Raw genomic sequence first — 21,732 nt, 5'->3', positions numbered from 1 at the left:
GATTAACTTTAGTGACAGGATAACAAGAGCGGGAAAAAGAAAAACAAAATGTAACAAAGAGATATTTATCGGCTAGTGCTAACAAGCTCATAGCGTAACCGTTAGTTCACAGGTACAGAAACAGATCACACAGAGAGGGAGAGGACATTGGATGTCAAGCGTTATTGAGGGGAGGGGTGTATTACAGATTGGCCGATCCACCTGTCAATCAACCGCAGCCTCTGAAGCAGGAAGAAGCAGACAGCTGAATACAGATTCAAGTAGGCTTTATTTAGACAGGTCATCTTAAATCCCTTCCATAGAAGATTCACTTCACCAATAGCATCCCAGACTTAATTTTTTTGAGGCATTAATAAAACGAAGAAGAAAAAAATAATAATACAAATAACTAGCGAAATGTTCTGACTACGCTTGGTTAGTCAGTTAATCACAAATATAAGTAAAGAAGATAAGAAGACAAAGTTAGAGAAATTATGGGGGTAATTTGAGAGGTTATTAATGATGACCCAACTGAAAACAAAAAAAAAGTGCTTTAGAGACAAACAACCTAACGTGTGTGTGTGGGGGGGGGGGGTTACGAAGTTTTCTTCTTAGTGGGACAGTGGGGGTGGGGAGGGAGAAGAGGAGACACGGACCTATTCGATGCACCGCTCAACTCTAACATACGAGTCCATTCACGGTGGTGTTCAGACACATGGTCAACAAAAAGCACATATAGAGACAGAGAGAGAGACAGAGAGACAGAGTGTGAGAGAGAGAGAGAAAGAGAGAAAGCCCGCCCTCCGTTCCGGTTGGGCGAATTATATAAGGTCCTACGTCCATATGAGTTGCAGTTCTAGTAGAGAGCGTCCAGCTTGAAGGTTACTGTTTATTCCGGCTCCGCTCCTAGGAGGAGAAAGAGAGAGAGGCGAACAGATGAGTGGATGGCATTCCAGTGACAGTCAAATAAAACATGAAATAGCAGTTGAAAAAGGTTGATGTCCAGGGATTGTATCCTCTGCTTTGACCTCATCTTTTGGTCATGCGACACGTTCTTCTACACTCCTCTCCGTGTGCATTAGCCATGCTAACAATCACCAACTATCATTTTGTTGGACCCTCAACTGTTACAGCAAATATAATCACAGGTAAGGCTGTGCAATATATAGAATATACTCTATATATCTCCGAAATAGCTGTGTGAGATACATAAAATTATAAAATCGTAAGTATCGAATATTTTTCAGCCATCTGGGTTTTTCAAGTGGCAGCCGAGACTTGCCTTGGATTTCGTGTTTAAAACATTCTCCGGTGGCTTTCTCCCTCTCCCTCACGCAGTAACGTGAGTGAGAGGTAAAAAAAACGCTCGCGTCACACACTCACCAAACAATCCCAAGTGACATCTAGGTGCGGAAGGGAGGGACCTAATTTTCAAGTTTTTTTACGGCTTGCCTCACTTGCCGGCTTAGTGTAGCATAAAGTGTATCCTAAGCCAATTCAATTGACAAATGAAACATGGAAGCGGACGAACTGCTGGTTCCAAAAATAACTAATAAAGGGATCAGTGATCTGGCAGTTTTTTGGATATCGAGAGGAGGAGGTGGAGCAAAACACGCCAATGCTTGTAACGTCTTGTCTGATCGGATGCCGTCATGGTTACCACCTGCACGCTCCGTAACAGTTACACACACAGTCGGAATAAAAGGTGCTCCCTCGTCTTATGCTACTTCTCTAGCTATAAGTTAGCCTCGGAAAACATCGTTGTTTTAACCAACTTCAAGCAACCATAAAGAGTTAACTGGGACGTGTCTGCGTGGTTTGTTGGGGAGAGGAGTCATCCGTCGACCCCGACAAGGCGCTGGGGGTAGAGGTCAGCACAGTACAATTCCTAAATAAATTAATTCAATGGGCTCAAAAATATCGAACACATTGTAATGTGTAAATAAAATGAGTTTTTACTATTTTAGTTTAATCCCTTGCAATGGCCTACATATAAAGAAAATTAGTGATTAGCTAAATTAGTTATTTGTGTAAAATAGTTTTAGAAGATTCAGCCTTAATGTTTATAAGTCTCTCTCTCTCTCTCTCTCTCTCTCTCTCTCTCTCTCTCTCTCTCTCTCTCTCTCTCTCTCTCTCTCTCTCTCTCTCTCTCTCTCTCTCTCTCTCTCTCTCTCTCTCTCTCTCTCTCTCTCTCTCTCTCTCTCTCTCTCTCTCTCTCTCTCTCTCTCCTGAGCTGCTCAGTTTTATATTGCCCTTTTTTGTAATTTTGAAGATCGTTGGAAACCACCTTGGAAGTTAACCAAGAATGGTATAGTCTGAAATAGAGAAAATGTATCAGGATATTCATTTTTTTCCCATATCGCACAGCCCTAATCACAGGAGATAGGTTTTTATAGGCGGGATGTTTACCTAAGGTTATTAGCTGCATTTATTGTTTTTTAAGGTTATCCATTTGTGAAACCTTCGTCTTAACTTTGTTGAGCTCTTCCTCAGATGCTGTAGCCACTCCTTAAATTGGAGGAGAACTCCCTCATTACACTAGACTCATTTTAGAAATATACTGCTCAAAGGCTCTCAAAGAAATGGAGAAAAAGAAAAACAGGAGAAAGTGTGCAGACACTTGTGTGCCAACAGGCCAACAGCTCCGTCTATAGGAGAACACAGAGACTTCTTGTCCTTTGCCTCATCTCCTCAGCCCTAGATTAACATAGGCTGCAGCTACATCTGCTCACCACTACAGTGTCATTCTCTGTCCACAAAGGTTTGGAAAATAGAGAAGGAAACCATCCTGATGGGTTGAGATCACTGACACCAGCAGCCACTCTTAAGTATACTACTTCGTTTGTGAGGTGGAACAGGGCTCTCTTTGAGAACCACTGTGGTTCATGTCATTGTGGTTATGATAATGACTAATCATTTTTGTGTTCAAGTTCCTCCATTTTTGAATCTGCATTCACTTCCTACATTCCTTCCATCCATTTTGTCCAGAATCTGATCCTCTCTTGATAATGATCAGCCTGAAGTATGAGGACAGCCATCACCTGTAGAGGCGATAGCCAGTAGGGCACCAACATCTTCTCCTTCCATTATTTGCTTGGTCACCTAGCAGCTATCTAGGTTCCAAACACGAACCATCTTGTGTTTAGAACAAAGATGGCTGCTAGGTGAATAACGCCAATGTTCACCACTAGCGCATATATGAAAGGGGACATATGCTAACTTAATAGCCACCAGTGGATCTATGCCACCTTGCCAACCCCGAGCAGACATGCAAACTTGCTTACTACGATCAGACATGGTAACATGCTTACTACGATAGTGGTTCTCACCACTAGTGGATATATGCTAACTACTGGGTGAACTATTCTAACCGCCAGTGGATCAATGCCAACCCGGAGGGGGACCTATGCTAACTTGATAGCCACCAGTGGATCTTTGCAACCTTACCGACCATGAGCAGACATGCTAACTTACTGGCTAGGAGCAGAACTGCTAATTTGCCAACTACAAGGGTGAAACATGTTTTATATAAAAGGAGAGATTCTTACGGTGGTTTGAATGCATACATCAGAAAAAAAACCTCCAGAGCGAGGGTCAGAGGGCACTATGTCTTGGTTGCACACATCACTCGGAGATGCTACATCTTAGGCAGCCAGTCTTGCTACGACTGCACTCCCTGTGCCAGAAGGACAGGCATTACAAGCCAGGGACAATTAACCTTGTCAGTCCAGGTGGGATGGGGCTGGGCGGGGGTCTGAGATGGGCAGGGCCCTGCTGCTGGCATGTAGGAGGTCAAGGCTACAAGAGCAGGTATGAAACCAGCCGCAACGAAAACAGCCTGTCCACTGACAGCTTTGTTTCCAGAGCACTGAAAACATTGACTTGAAATATTTATGAGAAAGTAACCTCGCGCATATTAACAAGGTCAGCAGCGAGTAGTCAATACATGCCCGCTGGAGACATATCTGCAGGCTAGGGGGGAGAGAGCGGAGGAAGAAAAGAACGACAGATTGGGGGATTTCTTCCCCTACACTTAAAATTGAAAAGCATTGAGGAGTTAGCCTTAGTAGCTACTCGTGTTGCATCCCAGCGTCCTGCACATTTATAACCGCCAGGGTAAATGAAAGCACCCACGGTGTTATTGTCACTAAATTGCATCATGATTCCCTGGCTCTCTGCGCCGGCTCTATGAATGCTTAATATCTACCGGCGGGGCTAGGTGATCCCGTGTGGGCCGAGGCATTATTAAGCAGGGCGGCAGGATGGGCCCGTCTGCTCATTAGGAAGGACCCCTAGCTGATCTGTCAGCCAATGAAAGGCCTCAGTGTGGCCGTTCTCCGGGTGGAAGGAGAGGCTGTACGCTGAAATGGACTAATAAAGCAGTCGGAGCTGGACCTGAGTACCGCAGGGGGGGAGGGAGAGACGGCCAGAGGAAGAGCGAGTCCGCCCAGCTCCAAGAGAGACCGGCAGAGCCCACCTCTGCCTTTTGTCTGAGAGCAGGAATGTCAGGAATGTGGCTTATATCAGAAAAAAAACCTGTGTCAATCCCCGTGTCTAACCCTCCGTAGCACAAGATGGCCGACGTCAAGACATTATAGACGTGCTTTTTCAGTGAGGAGTGATGTGGTGGCAAATATGCTGACGGGCTAGCAGCTACTCCCAGTTGTACTACTACACCATTCATGCAGCAAGCACCACCGGCTGCACTTGTTACCGCTTTAGGAACAGGTGTAACAAGATCCGCCGATTACAGGCATAGTTTGTCTAGGGTCAGTCATAATGGCCTGGGGTGAGGCTTTTCATTGTCACGGTGCCATCCTCAACATGCATACCACCTTCACAGTGTGGGGAGGACTTGTTAGGTGTGTGTGTGTGTGTTTGTGCAAGTGTGTTTGTGCGTACGTGTTCCTCACCCTCCTCAGAGCCTCCTCTTCCTCCTGGCGACTCTCGTAGTGTGCAAAGTCATCAAAGATTGAGGTGGTATGCTTGAAGGTGGCGATAATTTTAAGCACCTGCTTGGCCTTCTCCAGAGGCACTTCCTGTGTGTCCCTGGAGTTGGTCACCGGCTTGTTGTCATTGTTCTCCAGGCGTATGTGTCGCAGCTGGTTGTTGGGAACGTCCTTGACGAACGCCCACCGCACCTCGAACTTGCCCTTCCACTTGTCCTGCGACCAGACGCCGGCGTAGGCGTTGTAGTCCACGGCTGAGCGCATCTCCGCCACTCCACAGAAGTGGCCGCTGCCGTTTACGCTGAACAACAGGTAGAGGGGCCCCTTGCCGCCCAGCGAGCGGTAGGCCCCGTCCAGGCGCTTGTTGCCGTGCTCCGTGCTGCACCAGATGGAGTACTTGATGGAGCGGTGGATGTCGTCCTCCGAGTAGCTCTTGATGATGAACACGCGGCCGTTCTTCAGGCTCCAGTCAAAGTCTTTGGGGTTGTAGTTGTTGAGCGTGCGCAGCTTCTCCAGCACCGGGTGCACTTCTCCGCTGGAGCATGGGGGGGCGCTCATAGCCACGCCGCCCATGCCGGCAAAGCCCTCCGCCCCGGGGCCCTGGTTGAACGTGGCGCCCCGGTTTCTGGGGGCCACCCAGCGGTTCGGGGGAGGGCCCTGCTGCTGCTGCTGCTGCTGCTGCTGCTGATGATGATGCTGCTGCTGTTGGTGGTGCTGCTGCTGCTGCTGTTGGTGGTGCTGCTGCTGCTGTTGTTGGTGGTGGTGTTGCTGCTGTGGGTGGTGTTGCTGTGGGTGGTGCTGTTGAGGGTGGTGCTGCTGTGGGTGGTGCTGATGGAGGGCCTGGGGCGGGCCGGCCTGGGAGGAGAGGTGGGCGTGGGGGTGGGAGTGGGGATGGGCGTGGGGATGGGGGTGGGAGTGGGGGGGACCGGGGGGCAGAGCCTGGGGGTGCTGGGGGGACTGTAGAGACTGGAGGTGGTAAGCCTGGTGTTGGTGTTGGTGCTGGTGCGGATGTTGGTGCTGATGAGGGTGCTGTGGAGGCAGAGGGCTCTGCAGCAGCGGCTGGTGCTGGGCCATGAGGGGCTGCTGCACCATGGTCTGGGGGGGCATCATGGCCTGGGCCATCGGGGCCTTACCCAGGGGGCCCTTATCGTCCCAGGTGCCAATGTTCATGTTGTGCTTGATGGGGGGAGGGGGGATGGCCGCACCACAGCCCATCCCCATGTTGGCTTTGGGTTTGACCTTGGGCTGGGGCTTGGCCGGCTTCCTGGCGATGGCAGCCCAGGAGGCGGGCTTGGGCGCGGAGGAGCTGACGGACTGGGGGACGGCGTTGGCAGCCATGCTGCTCATGCCGGCGGCGGCGGCGAGCGGGGAGCCCACGGTCTTGGTGACGGCCGCCCCCATGTCGGCGCCCAGCTTCAGCCCCGCCATGCCCTGCTCCATGCTGTTCAGCACGGGGACCTTGCTCAGCTGCGTGTCGCTGCTGAAGCCCGCCTGGCCGTCGGCGATGGCCCGGCCCAGGGAGCTGGGGGCGTAGCCGTAGCTGTTGCTGTACACCGAGCTCTGCTGCGTGGACTGGCCCTGCGACACGCTGGTGCCCCAGGTGGAGAAGTCTGCGCTACCCGGGAAGAAATTGAAGCCGTGCTGGCCCAGGAAGGGGGGGGTGTTGCCCAGGGCGCCCGGCTGGCCGAACACGCCGTCGGGGATGTAGTGGGGTTCACCGTTGCTCATCTGGCCGTAGGTGGTGAGGTAGGGCATGGGCGCGTCCCCGGCGGTGGACCAAGCGGCCTCTCCCAGGGAGTAGGGGAAGCCGATGGAGGGAGCATAGTAGCCGGGCATGTAAGGGTCGGACATTGGAGGGTAATTGTTGCTCTGTGGGGGAAAGAAACCTGTTGAGTTAATCGTCTCGATGGGGACTTTGGTTACAGATTAAATCTCCAATGTATTTAACCAGTTGCCACTATACATGGCTGAATCCCCGTCAAAGGCTGGTTGATCTAGCCATGTTTATGAGAACAATACAAGTTTATCTCAAGCTACTTGGAAACGGAACATAGGCACATAATTCTTGGCTTGGAACACTTTGATTTTCTGTGGGAACAATTCCATGGTTGTCAGCCACCCACATGACGAGAATAGAAAAAAACGAGGGTAAAAATAGTCATTAGCAGAGCGCCGAACACCACACAGGCAACAAGTTAAAGGCTTGCATCCCTCTGTAAAACCCTAGGGGTCTTTCCTGGTATTTATTACCTGATTTGTCTGACCACTTAGGTATGGCTCAAAGTCATCATCGTTCACACCATCCTTTTGATGCATTGATCCGTTTTGCACTAGAAGTAAACACAGGCATTTACATCAGATAGCCATTACTACAATATAGGACAGTATTATCAAGATCACCCCCATGCATCTGGTCACAGTTAACTTAAAGGCATTAGTAAACAACAGTGCTATTGTAAATCTTACATTGGTTATACAAGTGTGGCTAAACATTATCTGGACTTAATGACTAATGGAAAATTTGAGTTGTATACTTGGAAAAACTAGAGAGTAACGATAATTCTTTAAAAAAATAAAAAATAAAAAGACATTTCTAAAGCACAATACCTTTATTTCCTTGTCCCTTCGGTCTCTGAAAATGTCCAGAAGATTAAAAGGGATGTTAGAATACAAAAATATGAATTATAACCCACGATGCTATCCTTAACGTTGTGGCCCACCTCCCGGGGTGTTAGTGCTCCACCGTGTTCTAAACATCACATCTACACCTGGCTCTACATTAGGACGAGACGTCGACCTGACATCCAGTCCATGTTCCGCAGTGGAGGACCCGGGGACCGACTACAGCCGGGGCTGGTCGGCGGTCTGCAGGTCGGCCTACACTCAGCTAACAGCTATCACATATCAAAGACCTGTGATCCGGCATGCCTGGTGGAAGCAGGCTCAACCAGGTTAGCCCATCAAAGTGTTGACAAAGTTGCGTTTGTCACACATCACATTCGGAACAGCATTCAAATGGAAAAGACACAAACCGGGTCGACTGTTGTAGCGGACATCCTCCAGGAACCAAACCCGATCGCTGCTCCGCCTGTCCCCGGTGTATCCTGCTGGGCGCTCCGGTGCTTCCCTAGCGCGGCTCGGCTCTCTTGCGGCTCGGTGGCGGCTCGTTCTCCGGTTCTCCGCCCGTCGTCGGAGCTGGCAGCAGCGAGGGGCTTTACCGTACTCCGATGGCAGACCGTGTGTTCTCAGCGGGTCCAAACGCGTCGGGAGAAGATACGTGGTCTATCGCTAACGTAAAACCGAGTAATGCTTTACTGAGATCTCCTGTACCATGTTCCACAATGGCGGAGAGGCTTTGAGTCCCGCTTCCGTCGGGCTCTCTGCTCCGTGACCTTCCGCCGGTGACGCTCTGAGTCATGTTACACACAGAGCATCGCGCTCACCGCCGCACGATTAAGCATATTTAATGCATAAGATGTATTGCATAGAATATTTAATGCATATAATTGAATGCAAAATGCATTCCTAACATTTTGGAAGTTATTTGGACAATCGACATGGTGTTATAGTTGGTAGGTGCATAATTGCATTAAATTCTAGGGTATTTATTACCAAGTATTTTTTACTAGAGTTTATGCTTCGTTGTTGTTCTGAAATGCCTGCTCGCCTCACGGCCCGGATCGTCCTGCAGTTATGATGAAATATATCATCATGTGATGAAGAGTTTGGAAACCGGAGATTCTCGTGATGTCTGTTCATCTCCATACACAATAAAAATTCAACCAGCGCAGAAATTATAATTCTACTTTATTGTATAGTATTTTCCTACTAAAAGTATTCATGTCGTCAATATACAATGCACTCGATGTAATGTAACTGTTATAAATCATGTGGTTAGCTAAGCTTATTTTTCAATGTTGAAGGATTTAAACACATGTCAGATTGTTGACGAGTGCACAACGTAGACTGGACTCTGCACCACATATACTATGGTGAGAGCACAACATAGACTGCACTCTGCACAACATAGACTGGACTCTGGACAACATAGAATGGACTATGAAGAGAGCAGAACATAGACTGGACTCGTGCACCTGATAGTCCAGTCTATGTTGTGCAGAGTCCAGTCTATGCTCTCTTCATAGTCGAGTCTATGTTGTGCACCCGATAGTCCAGTCTATGTTGTGCAAACATAGACAGGACTCTGCACAACATAGACTGGACTATGAAGAGAGCACAACAGAGACTGGACTCTGCACAACATAGACTGGAATATGATGAGTGCACAACATAGACTGGACTATGATCAGGGCAAAACATAAGACTGGATTATGATGAAAGCACAACATAGACTGGCCTCTCTCTGCAGTGGTACGTTTAGCGATACATAACATGCATGCACTCTCAGACCTGAGTCACCAGAATCATTTAAGTTCTCGCGATGTTTCCATGTTCGCGTGAGGGAAAGCAGTATGGCAGCCGTGGCGCTGAGGTCCTGCCGCAGAGGACTTTCGCAAATCATCAGCAATGTCGGGGTCTCTTCTGTATTGTCCACGCGTTTTGAAGGTTAGTGGACCACCACTATGTACGCCGTGTTTGTTTCGGCGAAGTTGTATGTGTTTATGGCTTTAAAACGCACACAGGGGGGGTGTGGCACACGCTCACAGACACACAGGCCTGGTCTCATAACCTATCTGGAGCAGCATGTAAATGCGGAATGTTGTTAGTTCCTGCTTTAATTAGTCTAGTTAGGAGGAGAGGGACTGCCCAATATGATATACATTTCTTCGAGATGATCTCGGCTACATTCTGGAAGTTATTTGGACCATCGACATGCTGTTATAATAGTATTCCTTTGTGTCTTTAGCAAGCAAACCACGATATTCATGTAACTTCGTATGCTTTTATATCCAATCTCGATCTAGGAGGACCAAGGCATGTACAATGTACCTCGGGTGTAAGACACAAGTCTACGGTTCAGTTCGCCACCCGGCCCGACCTTCCCAAGCTGGCCTACAGACGGGTGAAGGGGAAGAGCCCAGGGGTGGTGTTCCTGCCCGGGTATGGGTCAAACATGAACGGACAGAAGGCTGAGGCCCTGGAGGAGTTCTGCAGGTCTTTGGGACATGCCTATCTCAGGTAATGCCAACATAACACTTTGACCTGATATCATCTGATATCTATATAGATATAATATAAATAATAATAATAATAATATATATATAATAGAATACCTGATGAATTAGCACACTTTATGTCTTAAGATTCAATCAAAACCTTGACATTGAAGACAAGTTATGACGAGCCAGGGTCTGTAACATTACAGTTAATTTAGCAACAACAGCACAATGCTGGCTGATACGTTACAGAAACCAATTCAGTGATTGTATGTCGTTCTATATATAAAACTGACCTACCTAATTTCAGATATCCACTGCAAGTTTAAAAAGTAATAATGCATGAATAATACATGAATAAATTAGTTTATTCCTGTGATCCACAGATAGAATTCCGTTGCTCCATAAAGGGTTTGTAATCCTCCATCAGCTTCTGAGAGGGGACAGGAAGTCAGAGCGTAGGACCTCCACAAAGCCATTTCTTGGCCTCACTAAGAACAACAAGCAATGTTGTTTCAATTATTTTGTTTATTTACTGATGACTTATTTCAGCGACGTGGATATATAATGATCAATCAAATACTCAGAACAGAGCCACTTAAGTGAAGTCCAAATAAACCCATCACTGTACTAGTCTTTGTCAACACAGTGGTGGACCTTATCTCATTATCACAACAGGGAGCTATTTAGAAACGTTGGATTCTCCCTAGAGAGCTTGCGTAACGTCTGGATTGTGCACACTATGTCCACAACAACTATACAAAGCAATTCAAACGTTGCAGACAGGTATGCAGCAGACAGTGAGCTGTATCTCTACGCCCTCGTCACTAAATGACCCGCTCCACTGCTGTGTAACGTTCAGTCATTGATACATCAGCCCCTCGGATGGAGAGAGATTGCCGTTCCCGTGGTTCGGCTGGATGTCTTATTCTCGACCATGACCACACCCCACGGTAGGCGTCTTCAGTCTGAACAGTGTTGATCTGCGTCCTCCTCCTGCTCCAGGTTCGACTACACGGGCCACGGTGCCTCAGAGGGGGTGTTCACCGAGGGGACCATCGGCACCTGGAAGAAAGACGTCCTGTACGTCCTGGACGAGCTGGTGGAGGGACCGCAGGTAAACATGTCCGTCTTGCAAATGTCTGTCTGACAATAGTGAGCAAAAGGTGTATGCTACTATTTAGGAAAAAAGCAGTGTCAGTAGTGATGGAGGGCCTATTCTAACGGGGCTGCGGGTACACAGGACTGTCTGTAGATGGCAGTGGTGTTCTTCCCAACACACCTGCTTCAGGAGTTTTTCCAAAGCGCTACCTTTGCCATTACATACTTACTACATACTTTTCTGCCTCTATGTATAGACCTTGCTATTTGAAGCTAGCCTTTTCTGCCGGTTAGACTCCCTGTCAATGAAGTGCAGCTATTTATAATTGATATGACCTAACCCAAATCATCACAGACAAAGGTTGTTAACATGACAAGGCCATCATTTAGTCTTACGTTCCTTTCGATATTGAGAACTTTAACTTTCCACCCCATACGTGTTATGTATTTATTTATTGATTAATTTCAGCACTCATTTTGACTCATCAATCATTTGGCTTGAGTTTTAGCATGCGTTTGGGAGTGTTGGTCTATTTTCTCCGAGTTGTATATACGGTTGTTCTTTGTGCGGCGTAGATCATGGTGGGTTCCAGTATAGGCGGCTGGCTGATGTTGCTGGCAGCCATCGCCCGGCCAGAGAAGACCGCAGCTCTCGTGGGCATCTCTACTGCGGCGGACCACCTGGTCACAGCCTTCAACACTCTTCCGCTTGAGGTGGGAAGCTGTCATCTCAGCAGTCAATACAAACTATTTAATGCATTAACAATGATTAGCTGTCTATCCATTTATCACTCTCTCAATTATTGATATTGGTCTCTGTTTTATGGTTGTTTATCATCTACAGCAGTGTTATAAAAACCAGCAGGACCAAGGCACTGCAGGCCGTACGTAGGAATAGATTTGTGATTAGGGAAAAATCAAATGATTAGAAAAAATAATATATAGAGATAAGAATTGATATTATCATTTTTTCAGTAAATTTAGCATTATGGGTTATTTTAATTAGTGCCGCTGTGCACTCATGTCTCTATTGTCTTCTCTATTGTGTTGTTATCCACTTATTTTTAGTGCTGATTCGTGATGGCTAGAAAGGACATGCTTGGAGCCTTAACGGGAGTAGCTGACTATTGATTTGAGCGGTTTCCCACTGGCCATGGCTTCCTTATCGTTTACAAAGGGGGCGTTGGAACTCTTTTCTCAGCCACTGCATGTGTACTTATCTTTTAAAAGTTTGCATATGAAAGGGCTTGATGACAAATTAGTGGTACACCCAAAGTCAAAAGTTTGCATAACCCATCTCTAGTGTTAGATACAAGGCTTAGCACAGAATGAGGAGGATGATGATAGATTAAAAACAATACTCACCATGTTTCTTACCTCAGTGAGTATAGTAAATATTGAGGAGGAAAAACATTGGGTAATAGATTAGATGCGCTGTGAAGTGATGATGTGGTTTTGTCCCCCGCCCCCCCCCCTCCCTGCCAGACGCGCAAGGAGTTTGAGGAGAAAGGCGTGTGGACAGTGCCCACCCGGCACTCGGAGGACGGCGAGTACCGCTTCAACATGGAGTTCCTGCGCGAGGCGGAGAACCACCGCGTGCTGCAGAGCCCCATCCCGGTCACCTGCCCCATCCGCCTGCTGCACGGCCTGAAGGACGAGGACGTGCCCTGGCACGTCTCCATGCAGGTGGCGGAGCGTGTGCTCAGCGGCGACGTGGACGTGATCCTGCGGCGCCACGCGCAGCACCGCATGGCCGAGAAGGACGACATCAAGCTGATCGTGTACACCATCGACGACCTCATAGACAAGCTGACCACAATGGTCTGAGGGCTGAGGGGACAGGAAGAATATGAGAGCATGGTAGTCATACAGGAAACCCCAAAATATCGGCCACGACCCCGTTTCCCTTCGAGCCAAAGTGTGGACCCTTGTTCCCGCATCATTCACCTGTCCACGTGTTCTGTTCTTCTACCCATGTCTTCCCTTTTTGGGGTTGGGGGGAGGGGGGGGTCAACCCCAAAACATGCCATTCGGACAGTGCATACACTACAGTGTAGACGGGTGACCCATCCGGCTCATTCTCTCCAGGTCATGTTTGCATAGCACTTGTTCCCGTTCAGGGCCTCCTCTCAGTTTCTAGTGGAGGGCCGCTGTGATGTTCTTCTCGGCTTGCCACTGATTTTTCTGTTTTCTTCCTCTTGTTTGTCTTTCTCCATTAGACAGCCTTAGTTTGTCCTGTGCCTTTTTAATATCCTGACACGTTGTGGCCAATAAAGACTATCCACAACATTCAGCTTCTCTTCTTCAAACCATAGTCTCCATTGCAACTGGTGAAACTACATAGAGGCCTAACATGAGAGCTTCACTTGGAGAATGGTGCCTCTTCAACCAGTTTTCCCATCAGTGTGTTACATAGCCAGGCCAATTGCAATGTGTATCAGTCTGGAACCTCTCAATTAATTATTGATACCCGAAGGACGTTTTCAGCAGGCGCAGAGTCGCTGACCAACCTCTGGAAGAACGTGGATCAACTGAAAACAATCCGTCAGCCATCTTTGTTGCTTCCATCGGGCGCCCCCCTCTGTGCAGTCATGGTATCAAACCCTCGCGAATGAGGAACAGTTCCAATTGGACAGACCCGGGCCATGTCAGCTGGAAATATGTCTGAACGGATGGGGGGCAGATGCATATGTAAGCAAAGACAACTTTAGCTTGCAGGTTGGTCCACTTCTATGCTAATGACATTAGTGACAGGGAAAACAGTTATAGCATAATATGTATTAGTGAAAGATCTAAGACAGCGTCTCTCATCGATGGTCTCTACAGATCTTTCTGTTGAAGACCACCGCTCATGTCCTTAGGCCCCTGGTCCGAGCCCGATTCAGGCTGTTGATTAACATGTGACGTCCCACTTACTGAGGGGGGGGTCTGAGATCAATGAAGCGCAACGAGGCTTTAAACTCAGTCATGCGTGGTTACTGCAGCTGTGGCCTTTGGCTGGTGTATCAAAGTACGGGCAATCAACCCCTGGATCGAAAACTGAGGAACAAAAGGTCCATTAACGTGTAGGCTACATCAATCGAGTATAAAATGGTGAAAAGGATCGTGCAGAATCAATAGAGTATGAAATATCAAGATATAGGCTGAGTGACAATAGTGTATACATGGGGATTTTTTTGTATTGCTCTTTGTCCGAAGGGAATTGGCTCATCATGAGCGGTAAAGGGTCACTGTTTGTGTTTGTTCAGAGAAGCCAACTGAGTAGGCCTGTAGAGCGCTCTCCCCACCGAGTGTTTGGGGCTCATGGAGGCCTACATGCTGTCCACGTTACAGAATAGGTCCTGGGACATTCAGCCTGCCAAAACCACTAATTCAGCCAAAGAGAAAGAGCTATGGGTTTCATTAGGATTGAAAGTCAGTGAAACACAATAGGCCTCTCTGTACAGTACATCCAACCCCTCGCATTCCTCGTGTCGATAATTAATAACAAATGACACGTGTTTGTGGATTTGATGTTATTTTTGTGGATGTTTTATCCGCTAAACAAGTAAAAGAAGGGACGACTAAATCAAATTTGCGTCACAAGGGGGGGGGGGGGGGCAATCATACGGTGTAGGGTGCACACTCTACTGTGTGTGTGTGTGTGTGTGTGTGTGTGTGTGTGTGTGTGTGTGTGTGTGTGTGTGTGTGTGTGTGTGTGTGTGTGTGTGTGTGTGTGTGTGCGCACGCGTAAATGTTGCTGTCTGGCCGTGTGTGTTTACATTTTTGCATTCTGCGCGTACGACTTGGCCCGGCCGATGCCTAGCTCCCCTCCAGCCCCCTCTATTTATCTCCCCAGCTCCCTCTATATATCCCTCAGCCCCCTCTATATATTCCGTATAAAAACGGGTGGCGCGCCACTCCCGGACGCGCACTGCGAGGAGAGCTTGCTTTGCCCGACACACGCACGCACCCCCCCTCCCCTGCACTGCATGGATGCTTCATCAGCTCAGCATCCTCTACCCTGTGCAAGTCAGCGGGATTACCACAGGACCACAGGACGGGAGGACGCTGCATCTAATTAGCCCAGTAAGTACATGCGTACGACCAATGACATGACCGGCGCCCGATTCACCCATTGCTTTTACTTTTTCATTCGTCATTTCAGTTTTAAGCCATTCATGCTAGCAAAAATCCACGCAGAATTTCTTAAAATGCTTAGTTTATGTATGAAAATGCGATCAAACCATATAGAGTTGTGCTTTTAGTTATCGAAGATTAGGTTTCTACCAAATGTACCTTGAATGTTGTATGCAATCCTACGCGTACGCAGGAAGCCTAGCCGACTCGAGCGTTGCTATAGTAATTAAAGTGATTGTCCTCTGCGGGACAGCGGCCGAGAACCACACCCATCTCGGCCAGAACACAATCCTCCGGGACGTGTCTGTACCATAGCTTAAAGGGACAGATGCTGAGAGGCGAGACTGAGACAATATATCACTTTATTCACGCAAAAAAGTAAATTTTATCATAATTTTATTTCCTTCAACGCTACATTTTAAATTGAAGCAATCATATGCAGATATATGTATTATGAATCAGCTCAAAATCCTCTCCATGATAATTTAAATTGGATTAAAAAGTAAATAATTATTATTTCTATGTTTGTTACAATATTACCTCTGTTTTTCTCCTGCCAGGTGTCTCAAGAACCCTAGATTACGGATAAGGAGTGAGAGAGAGCAGTTGCCATGGCGAACAGAGGACCCACCTATGGACTGAGCAGGGAGGTCCAGGAGAAGATTGACCAGAAGTACGACCCCGACCTGGAGCAGCGCCTGGTCGACTGGATAGTGGGCCAGTGTGGGGGCAACCTGGAGAGGCCGCAGGCGGGGAAACACAACTTCCAGGCCTGGCTGATGGACGGAACAGTGAGTGCCTGCTTCTGAAAATAGACTGCTAAATTATTACTGCAGGCCAATCGTCGGGGCATAACGTCATCGTGTTTCCAAAAGCAAGGATTTCAACCCACCATGTGTCGTTTGGATCTCTGTCACAGTCCGAACCGTCTTTTAGATAGTCAAATACAGGGTTTTTTTGTTAGAAAGAATGGCACATTGTAGTTATCTAGGTATATTCATAATTAATTTTGAACCCTAAATAGATTGCGTTTGGCCGTTGGTGAAGTGCTCAACGCACAGCGCCCTTCTGGTCCTCACCCTATTCATTTTGGTGTTGTGTGCAGAACTCTGCCCTGAAACAATCGATGATGGTTTGGATACCTTAAGCGTCAGCTGTCTTCATTCTGCTAACAGACACGTCCTTATCTCCGTCCGGTGACAGATCCTCTGCAGGCTGATAAACAGCCTCTACCCCAGGGGAAAAGAGCCCATTAAGAAGATTCTAGAAACACAGATGGCCTTTAAACAGATGGAGAAGATTTCAAATTTTCTTCAAGCCACGGAGGCCTATGGGGTCATCACTACCGACATCTTTCAGACTGTGGATCTCTGGGAAGGTAACGCAAGGGTTTTTAGTAGAATTCCTTCTAGTATTGAAGATGCAGACCTTGTTTATTAAATGCTATATTGTATAATATCCTCAGTTTTCAGAAAAAAGGTTGGAGTGCGCAACTTTGATCAACAGTCTGTGTCTGTGTGTGTGTGTGTGTGTGTGTGTGTGTGTGTGTGTGTGTGTGTGTGTGTGTGTGTGTGTGTGTGTGTGTGTGTGTGTGTGTGTGTGTGTGTGTGTGTGTGTGTGTGTGTGTGTGTGCCTGGGCCTTTGTGTGTGTGTGTGTGTGTGTGTGTGTGTGTGTGTGTGTGTGTGTGTGTGTGTGTGTGTGTGTGTGTGCCTGGGCCTTTGTGTGTGTGTGTGTGTGTGTGTGTGTGTGTGTGTGTGTGTGTGTGTGTGTGTGTGTGTGTGTGTGTGTGTGTGTGTGTGTGTGTGTGTGTGTATAGGTAAGGACCTGGCGGCGGTGCAGAGGACCCTCATGGCACTGGGCAGTGTGGCGGTCACTAAGGACGATGGTCACTACAGAGGGGACCGCGACTGGTTCCACAGGTACAGAGAACCACGTCACGTCAAGAAGAAAGAGAGTTAAACAGTGTCTCCATGATTGTATAATAACTGCTGTGCTGATTCAGCCAGCCTTTTAAACAATGGGAAGGAAGTTGTTTAGATGCATGTCTCAATCAATGCCAGAAGGTGCATAAAGCAAACTGGTGTTTGAATCAGACAGAGTTGATCAGAGCTCTGTCGTCCTCATGACCCCTGACCCCTCTGACCCTCACTCTGGTGTGCCCAGGAAGGCCCAGGGTTACCGGCGGGAGTTCACCGAGGAGCAGCTCCGACAGGGTCAGAGTCTGATCGGACTGCAGATGGGCAGCAACCGCGGGGCGTCCCAGTCCGGAATGACGGGCTACGGCATGCACCGCCAGATCATGTAGCGCCTCACACACACACGCACGCGCGCACACACACACACACACACACATACACACACACACACACACACACACACACACACACACACACACACACACACACCTCCTCTGGAAACCCTCAAAGGAAGACGGAGTCAGATACCTCTGCATATATCCACTGTACCTCGCTTAGCCACTTCACAAAGTCCCTCCGTCTTGCTAATGCTGCAGCTGTAGTCAACAGTGTCCCCTAACCTATAGCCATAGTGATGAGTCCTGAAGCTGTGTCCCCTAACCTATAGCCATAGTGATGAGTCCCGAAGCTGTGTCCCCTAACCTATAGCCATAGTGACGAGTCCTGAAGCTGTGTCCCCTAACCTATAGCCATAGTGACGAGTCCTGAAGCTGGTCCCTTGAGTCCTCATTGTTCCCTAAACTATAGCCTTGGTGCTGAGTCCTGAAGCTGGTCCCTAAGGTCATCATGGTCGGGGCTTGTTCGCCTTACCGCTGTCCTCTGTCAGAACTCCTGAATAATTGAATAATTGTTTGAATGTGGGCAAGGAAGTCATTCAGTTTTAATTTATAGTCCTGCCGAAAGAGGCCATGATTAGATTCCCTCAGCCCAAATAAGCTTATTGCTTATTATTTTTTTTACTTATTAAAGCAGTTATGTACCCACTGTAAAGCTAGTATCATAGCTTGTCTTGGCTTATTTTTGGTATTCACGTGTACAAATATTTAGAAATATATATTTATGTGCATCATCTTTTGTTCACCATGGTCCGTTTAAATGTTGAGTCGATCTAGCTGTAATATAAGTCCCCATGAGCTGCCAAGGCTCTGCTCTCTCGTCTGAGGACTTATGGCAAGGTCTTCAGCGGGCCACTCACATCACGCTGTGCCTGGATGGCGGAACACGCAGACTGTCTGATGTTTCCCCCTCACTGTCAAGAGACCCTAGGAGAAACCAGGGTTGGACTCAGTTGTAAATGTATGATGTAAATGTATTTTAGTTTATTTAGATGACATCTCTGTCCACGTTGGGCGCCGGCAGGTACAGGTGTGTGTGCTGTAGCAGCTAACTGTAGGACACTGATGTTTATATATACGTTTATATAAAGCCTGTCTGGATGCAAGGTTTTGTCATGTAAAGTGGTGATTTTGAAATGTCTTGATAATTGGATGCTTGCGTATGACAATATGACAAATTACTGAAATAAATGATGAGAAACGTGTAAACGTGTGTCTCTTTGTGAAGTACACCATAGGCTTTGCCCAAAGGAACTAAGGATTTTCCCTTGTTAAGAACCCTCCATTATGCTTGCAATAATAAATGTTCTTCTTGCTCGCCGAAATCGACTCCTCAATAAGAAAGAGAGCAATAATACCCATCAGCTCTGATCATTGTTTGTTAACTCTATCTCAGATCTATTTCAAAGAACCTCCCATAATTCCTCCTCAATTCAATAGTCATGATTTAGATTTTCAATGGCTCCAAGTCTGAAAGAGCCTTTCTCCGTTTTACCCACTGTTTCTGTAATCTGCCCCCAAGAAGCAACGGCTTGGAGGAAGGTTTACAACTCCAACTAAAAAGGTCAAACTTTACAGCCACTATGCACTTCATGGGGTCAAGTTTTAAGGTCTGTTGATGTTCTTTTATAAATCCCATGGGAAAGGTTGGCCGATGACCCATTGTTCCTAGTTTTAATTAACCAATCAGATGCCGCTGAATGAGTAGTGCTTCAAATTCATAAAAGCACAAGTAAAGCATTAGACCACACAGCCAGCGCCATTCCAAAGCATACACATCCATCACCTTTACACTATTTTTATTGCTCTATTATAAAAATCTATCCAGCCATGTAGAATCAAACTGACAGACAATGTACGTTAATGTGCATAAAACTAAACATCTTATCCAGGCTTAAGAGCGTGGTATGGAAACATCACAAGAGCATCTTTGCTACCCCTTTTGATGGTTTGAGCCATGGGTGATTATTACCTCCCCGGATTATAGAACCTTCCGGGTTAAATGGACCATTCGAAGAGGGGAAGGCATAATCAGTAACCAAAAAAGACACAAGGTAGACCAATGGAATTAGAGCTTACGCTGAAGGACTGCAGCTTGTCCAAAGTTCTCGTCCGGTTAGCGTTTGATTGAGTCATTGAGTTGGTGGGCTTTTGTGTTCACCACAACAGTGCGCCTGTCCTGACCACTGGTGTCCATGTCTGGTGAGGCCGGGACCCCATAGGCTGTGTAGTGTTTCACTGTTTCCCTTCTTTTAGTCTTGCAGGGCTTTGGAAATGAGTGTGATGAGTGCATCCCGAAGAGTTTTGCCGGGCAGGCTGTGTGTCACCCTTTTTCTCCTCCTGCTGGCAGCCCGGTGCGTTGCGCAGGAAAACCCCCTCACTAAAGGATGTGGGTACCCAGGGATACCGGGGGACCCCGGCCACAACGGAATGCCGGGCAGGGACGGTCGAGACGGACTCAGAGGTGACAAGGGCGACAGAGGTACGTCTGGAGAAACACCTCGCTCCAAAGAGAAACACGGGACATTATTCTCAAATTACCCTGTGTAGCTTACCTTTTTTCCCTGATTGTAATACATTTAATATAATCGCTGTTTGAGAAGCCTGAACCAAGTTTTTGTTTATTTCAAGGTGAGATTGGTGTCACTGGACAAGGTGGTAGAGATGGCAACAATGGAGAGAAAGGAGAGAGTGGTCTGTATTGCATCAAAACGTCCTTATAGACAATACTTTCTTCATCTGTTCTGCTTAATGAGCTAGTGTATCAATTAACATCTATTGCCTGACCTTGTAAAAAGTCGGAATCATGAGAGGAACAGAAGGATAAAGCACATATCTTGTATGTATCATCCACAGGTGGAGCAGGACCATTGGGTCTGAAAGGAAAGAAGGGCGAACATGGAGAAAGGGGGGCCCCTGGGAAGATGGGGCCCCAAGGCGTCCTAGGGCCCCTAGGCCTGAAGGGGATCCAAGGAGAATTTGGCCCACCAGGACCTAGAGGACCCAAAGGGGATATAGGGCCCCTGGGGCCAGAGGGGTCTCAGGGGGAAGTGGGCCCTCGAGGAGACAGGGGTATCCAGGGGGCCCTAGGACCACCAGGGAGACCAGGTCCCAAAGGAGACCTGGGTGTTCCAGGTCACAAAGGCAACATTGGCTACCGGGGGGAGAGAGGTGGGCGGGGGGATGTGGGGGAGAAGGGCCAAAAGGGGGACACAGTCATTATCCCCAAGAGCGCCTTCTCTGTGGGTCTCACAGAGCAAACCAAGCAGCCGCCGCCTGACGCGCCCATCCGGTTCAACAAGATAATATACAACCTACAGAATCACTACGACCCAGAGACTGGCCGGTTCACATGCGCTGTGGCTGGGGCATACTACTTTAGCTATCACATTACCGTGTTTGCCCGAAACGTCAAGGTGGCTCTGGTGAAAAATGGGGTGAAATTCATCTACACCCATGACGTCTACCAGAGCGGCGAGGACCAAGCAGCAGGGGGCGCTGTTCTCAACCTGGCGGTGGGCGACAAAGTGTGGCTCCAAGTGGTGGGAGGGGAGTTGTACAATGGCCTCTTCGCTGATGAAGATGATGACACAACTTTCTCCGGTTTCTTGATCTTCGGGGCTTAAATGTGGCCCCTAAATATAATGTACTAAATGGACTGTTATAGAGGTTAGTGATGTTCTGATTAAATTAAATCGAACCTAATTGTCTGGATGTCAATGACTTTCAATGTGTATTATGAGATAGGCCTACCTGCTGGGCCTAGTTACTTTTGCTTTTGGAATCTGACATAATGTAAAGGTGAAATAAATAGATGTGTAAAAACTATTGCTAATACACTCTTCAAACAAAAAGTCGGCTGTCTCTTAATGTTGTCTGCACTCTATTTACTAAACCTGTCCCAGAACTATTTACCCGGGTATTTAGGGTTCGTCACATTGGTAAAATAGCAGGCATGTGAACACAAATAGACTGACAGAGAGAGCATAGCCTTAAACAGTGTCATAACTGGATGATCGAGTCTTGTTTGTTTTCGATTGTTCTGCCGAGAACCACGCATACCAGATAAGCTTCAAACATGCACCATGAAGGAAAGTCCTATCAAGCAGTTCTGTGTGAAACATTTCTTCAATGGAATTCACATCTACCGTGGGC

The 21,732-nt window shown here is 47.6% G+C and overlaps 4 protein-coding genes across 7 annotated transcripts; 3 read left to right on the top strand and 1 right to left on the bottom strand.

The window, feature by feature from the left end:
- Nucleotides 1–249: 249 nt before the first annotated feature.
- ythdf3 (YTH N6-methyladenosine RNA binding protein F3) lies at nucleotides 250–8,861 on the bottom strand. Of its 2 annotated transcripts, none has more exons than XM_030348474.1 (5): nucleotides 7,961–8,861; nucleotides 7,536–7,560; nucleotides 7,179–7,258; nucleotides 4,882–6,797; nucleotides 250–885 (listed from the first exon to the last, which is right to left on the bottom strand). In XM_030348474.1, exons 1-5 carry the CDS (start codon nucleotides 7,982–7,984, stop codon nucleotides 813–815), a joined length of 2,118 nt encoding a protein of 705 aa, XP_030204334.1. In that variant the 5' UTR covers nucleotides 7,985–8,861; the 3' UTR covers nucleotides 250–812. The 2 variants fall into 2 exon arrangements, with proteins under 2 accessions (XP_030204334.1, XP_030204335.1); XM_030348475.1 differs by having other exon boundaries at nucleotides 4,893–6,797; nucleotides 7,961–8,713.
- Nucleotides 8,862–9,219: 358 nt separating this feature from the next.
- On the top strand, nucleotides 9,220–13,435 carry abhd10b (abhydrolase domain containing 10, depalmitoylase b). The gene is made up of 5 exons (XM_030348485.1): nucleotides 9,220–9,494; nucleotides 9,854–10,067; nucleotides 11,051–11,162; nucleotides 11,723–11,860; nucleotides 12,632–13,435. The coding sequence occupies exons 1-5, from the start codon at nucleotides 9,401–9,403 to the stop codon at nucleotides 12,971–12,973; spliced, it is 900 nt and encodes a 299-aa protein (XP_030204345.1). The 5' UTR covers nucleotides 9,220–9,400; the 3' UTR covers nucleotides 12,974–13,435.
- Nucleotides 13,436–14,874: 1,439 nt separating this feature from the next.
- On the top strand, nucleotides 14,875–18,786 carry tagln3b (transgelin 3b). 3 transcript variants are annotated; one of them, XM_030348494.1, is made up of 5 exons: nucleotides 14,875–15,214; nucleotides 15,826–16,056; nucleotides 16,469–16,643; nucleotides 17,083–17,185; nucleotides 17,434–18,786. In XM_030348494.1, exons 2-5 carry the CDS (start codon nucleotides 15,877–15,879, stop codon nucleotides 17,489–17,491), a joined length of 516 nt encoding a protein of 171 aa, XP_030204354.1. In that variant the 5' UTR covers nucleotides 14,875–15,214; nucleotides 15,826–15,876; the 3' UTR covers nucleotides 17,492–18,786. The 3 variants fall into 3 exon arrangements, with proteins under 3 accessions (XP_030204354.1, XP_030204352.1, XP_030204353.1); XM_030348492.1 differs by having other exon boundaries at nucleotides 14,877–15,214; nucleotides 17,430–18,786; XM_030348493.1 differs by lacking the exon at nucleotides 14,875–15,214 and adding an exon at nucleotides 15,537–15,643 and having other exon boundaries at nucleotides 17,430–18,786.
- An 895-nt stretch (nucleotides 18,787–19,681) lies between these two features.
- On the top strand, nucleotides 19,682–21,431 carry c1qtnf9 (C1q and TNF related 9). Its single transcript, XM_030348478.1, has 3 exons — nucleotides 19,682–20,059; nucleotides 20,209–20,271; nucleotides 20,434–21,431. Exons 1-3 carry the CDS (start codon nucleotides 19,852–19,854, stop codon nucleotides 21,201–21,203), a joined length of 1,041 nt encoding a protein of 346 aa, XP_030204338.1. The 5' UTR covers nucleotides 19,682–19,851; the 3' UTR covers nucleotides 21,204–21,431.
- Nucleotides 21,432–21,732: the final 301 nt, after the last annotated feature.

The sequence above is a fragment of the Gadus morhua genome, chromosome 23, assembly GCF_902167405.1.
Source record: "Gadus morhua chromosome 23, gadMor3.0, whole genome shotgun sequence".
Taxonomy (NCBI): Eukaryota; Metazoa; Chordata; class Actinopteri; order Gadiformes; family Gadidae; genus Gadus; species Gadus morhua.
This window is presented reverse-complemented; position numbering and strand designations above follow the sequence as displayed.

Bases quoted from the DNA above. Each gene is read 5' to 3' on its own strand.
- ythdf3 (XM_030348474.1), bottom strand. From the start codon at position 7,984: ATGTCCGCTACAACAGTCGACCCG. The intron at 7,561-7,960 runs GTTTGTGTCTTT...GGACATTTTCAG, and splicing joins CCGCTACAACAGTCGACCCG to AGACCGAAGGGACAAGGAAA. The intron at 7,259-7,535 runs GTATTGTGCTTT...GTTTACTTCTAG, and splicing joins GAAGGGACAAGGAAATAAAG to TGCAAAACGGATCAATGCAT.
- abhd10b (XM_030348485.1), top strand. From the start codon at position 9,401: ATGGCAGCCGTGGCGCTGAGGTCCTGCCGCAGAGGACTTTCGCAAATC. The intron at 11,163-11,722 runs GTAAACATGTCC...TGTGCGGCGTAG, and splicing joins AGCTGGTGGAGGGACCGCAG to ATCATGGTGGGTTCCAGTAT. The intron at 11,861-12,631 runs GTGGGAAGCTGT...CCTCCCTGCCAG, and splicing joins TCAACACTCTTCCGCTTGAG to ACGCGCAAGGAGTTTGAGGA.
- tagln3b (XM_030348492.1), top strand. From the start codon at position 15,877: ATGGCGAACAGAGGACCCACCTATGGACTGAGCAGGGAGGTCCAGGAG. The intron at 16,057-16,468 runs GTGAGTGCCTGC...GTCCGGTGACAG, and splicing joins CCTGGCTGATGGACGGAACA to ATCCTCTGCAGGCTGATAAA. The intron at 16,644-17,082 runs GTAACGCAAGGG...GTGTGTGTATAG, and splicing joins GACTGTGGATCTCTGGGAAG to GTAAGGACCTGGCGGCGGTG.
- c1qtnf9 (XM_030348478.1), top strand. From the start codon at position 19,852: ATGAGTGTGATGAGTGCATCCCGAAGAGTTTTGCCGGGCAGGCTGTGT. The intron at 20,060-20,208 runs GTACGTCTGGAG...GTTTATTTCAAG, and splicing joins AGGTGACAAGGGCGACAGAG to GTGAGATTGGTGTCACTGGA. The intron at 20,272-20,433 runs GTCTGTATTGCA...TATCATCCACAG, and splicing joins TGGAGAGAAAGGAGAGAGTG to GTGGAGCAGGACCATTGGGT.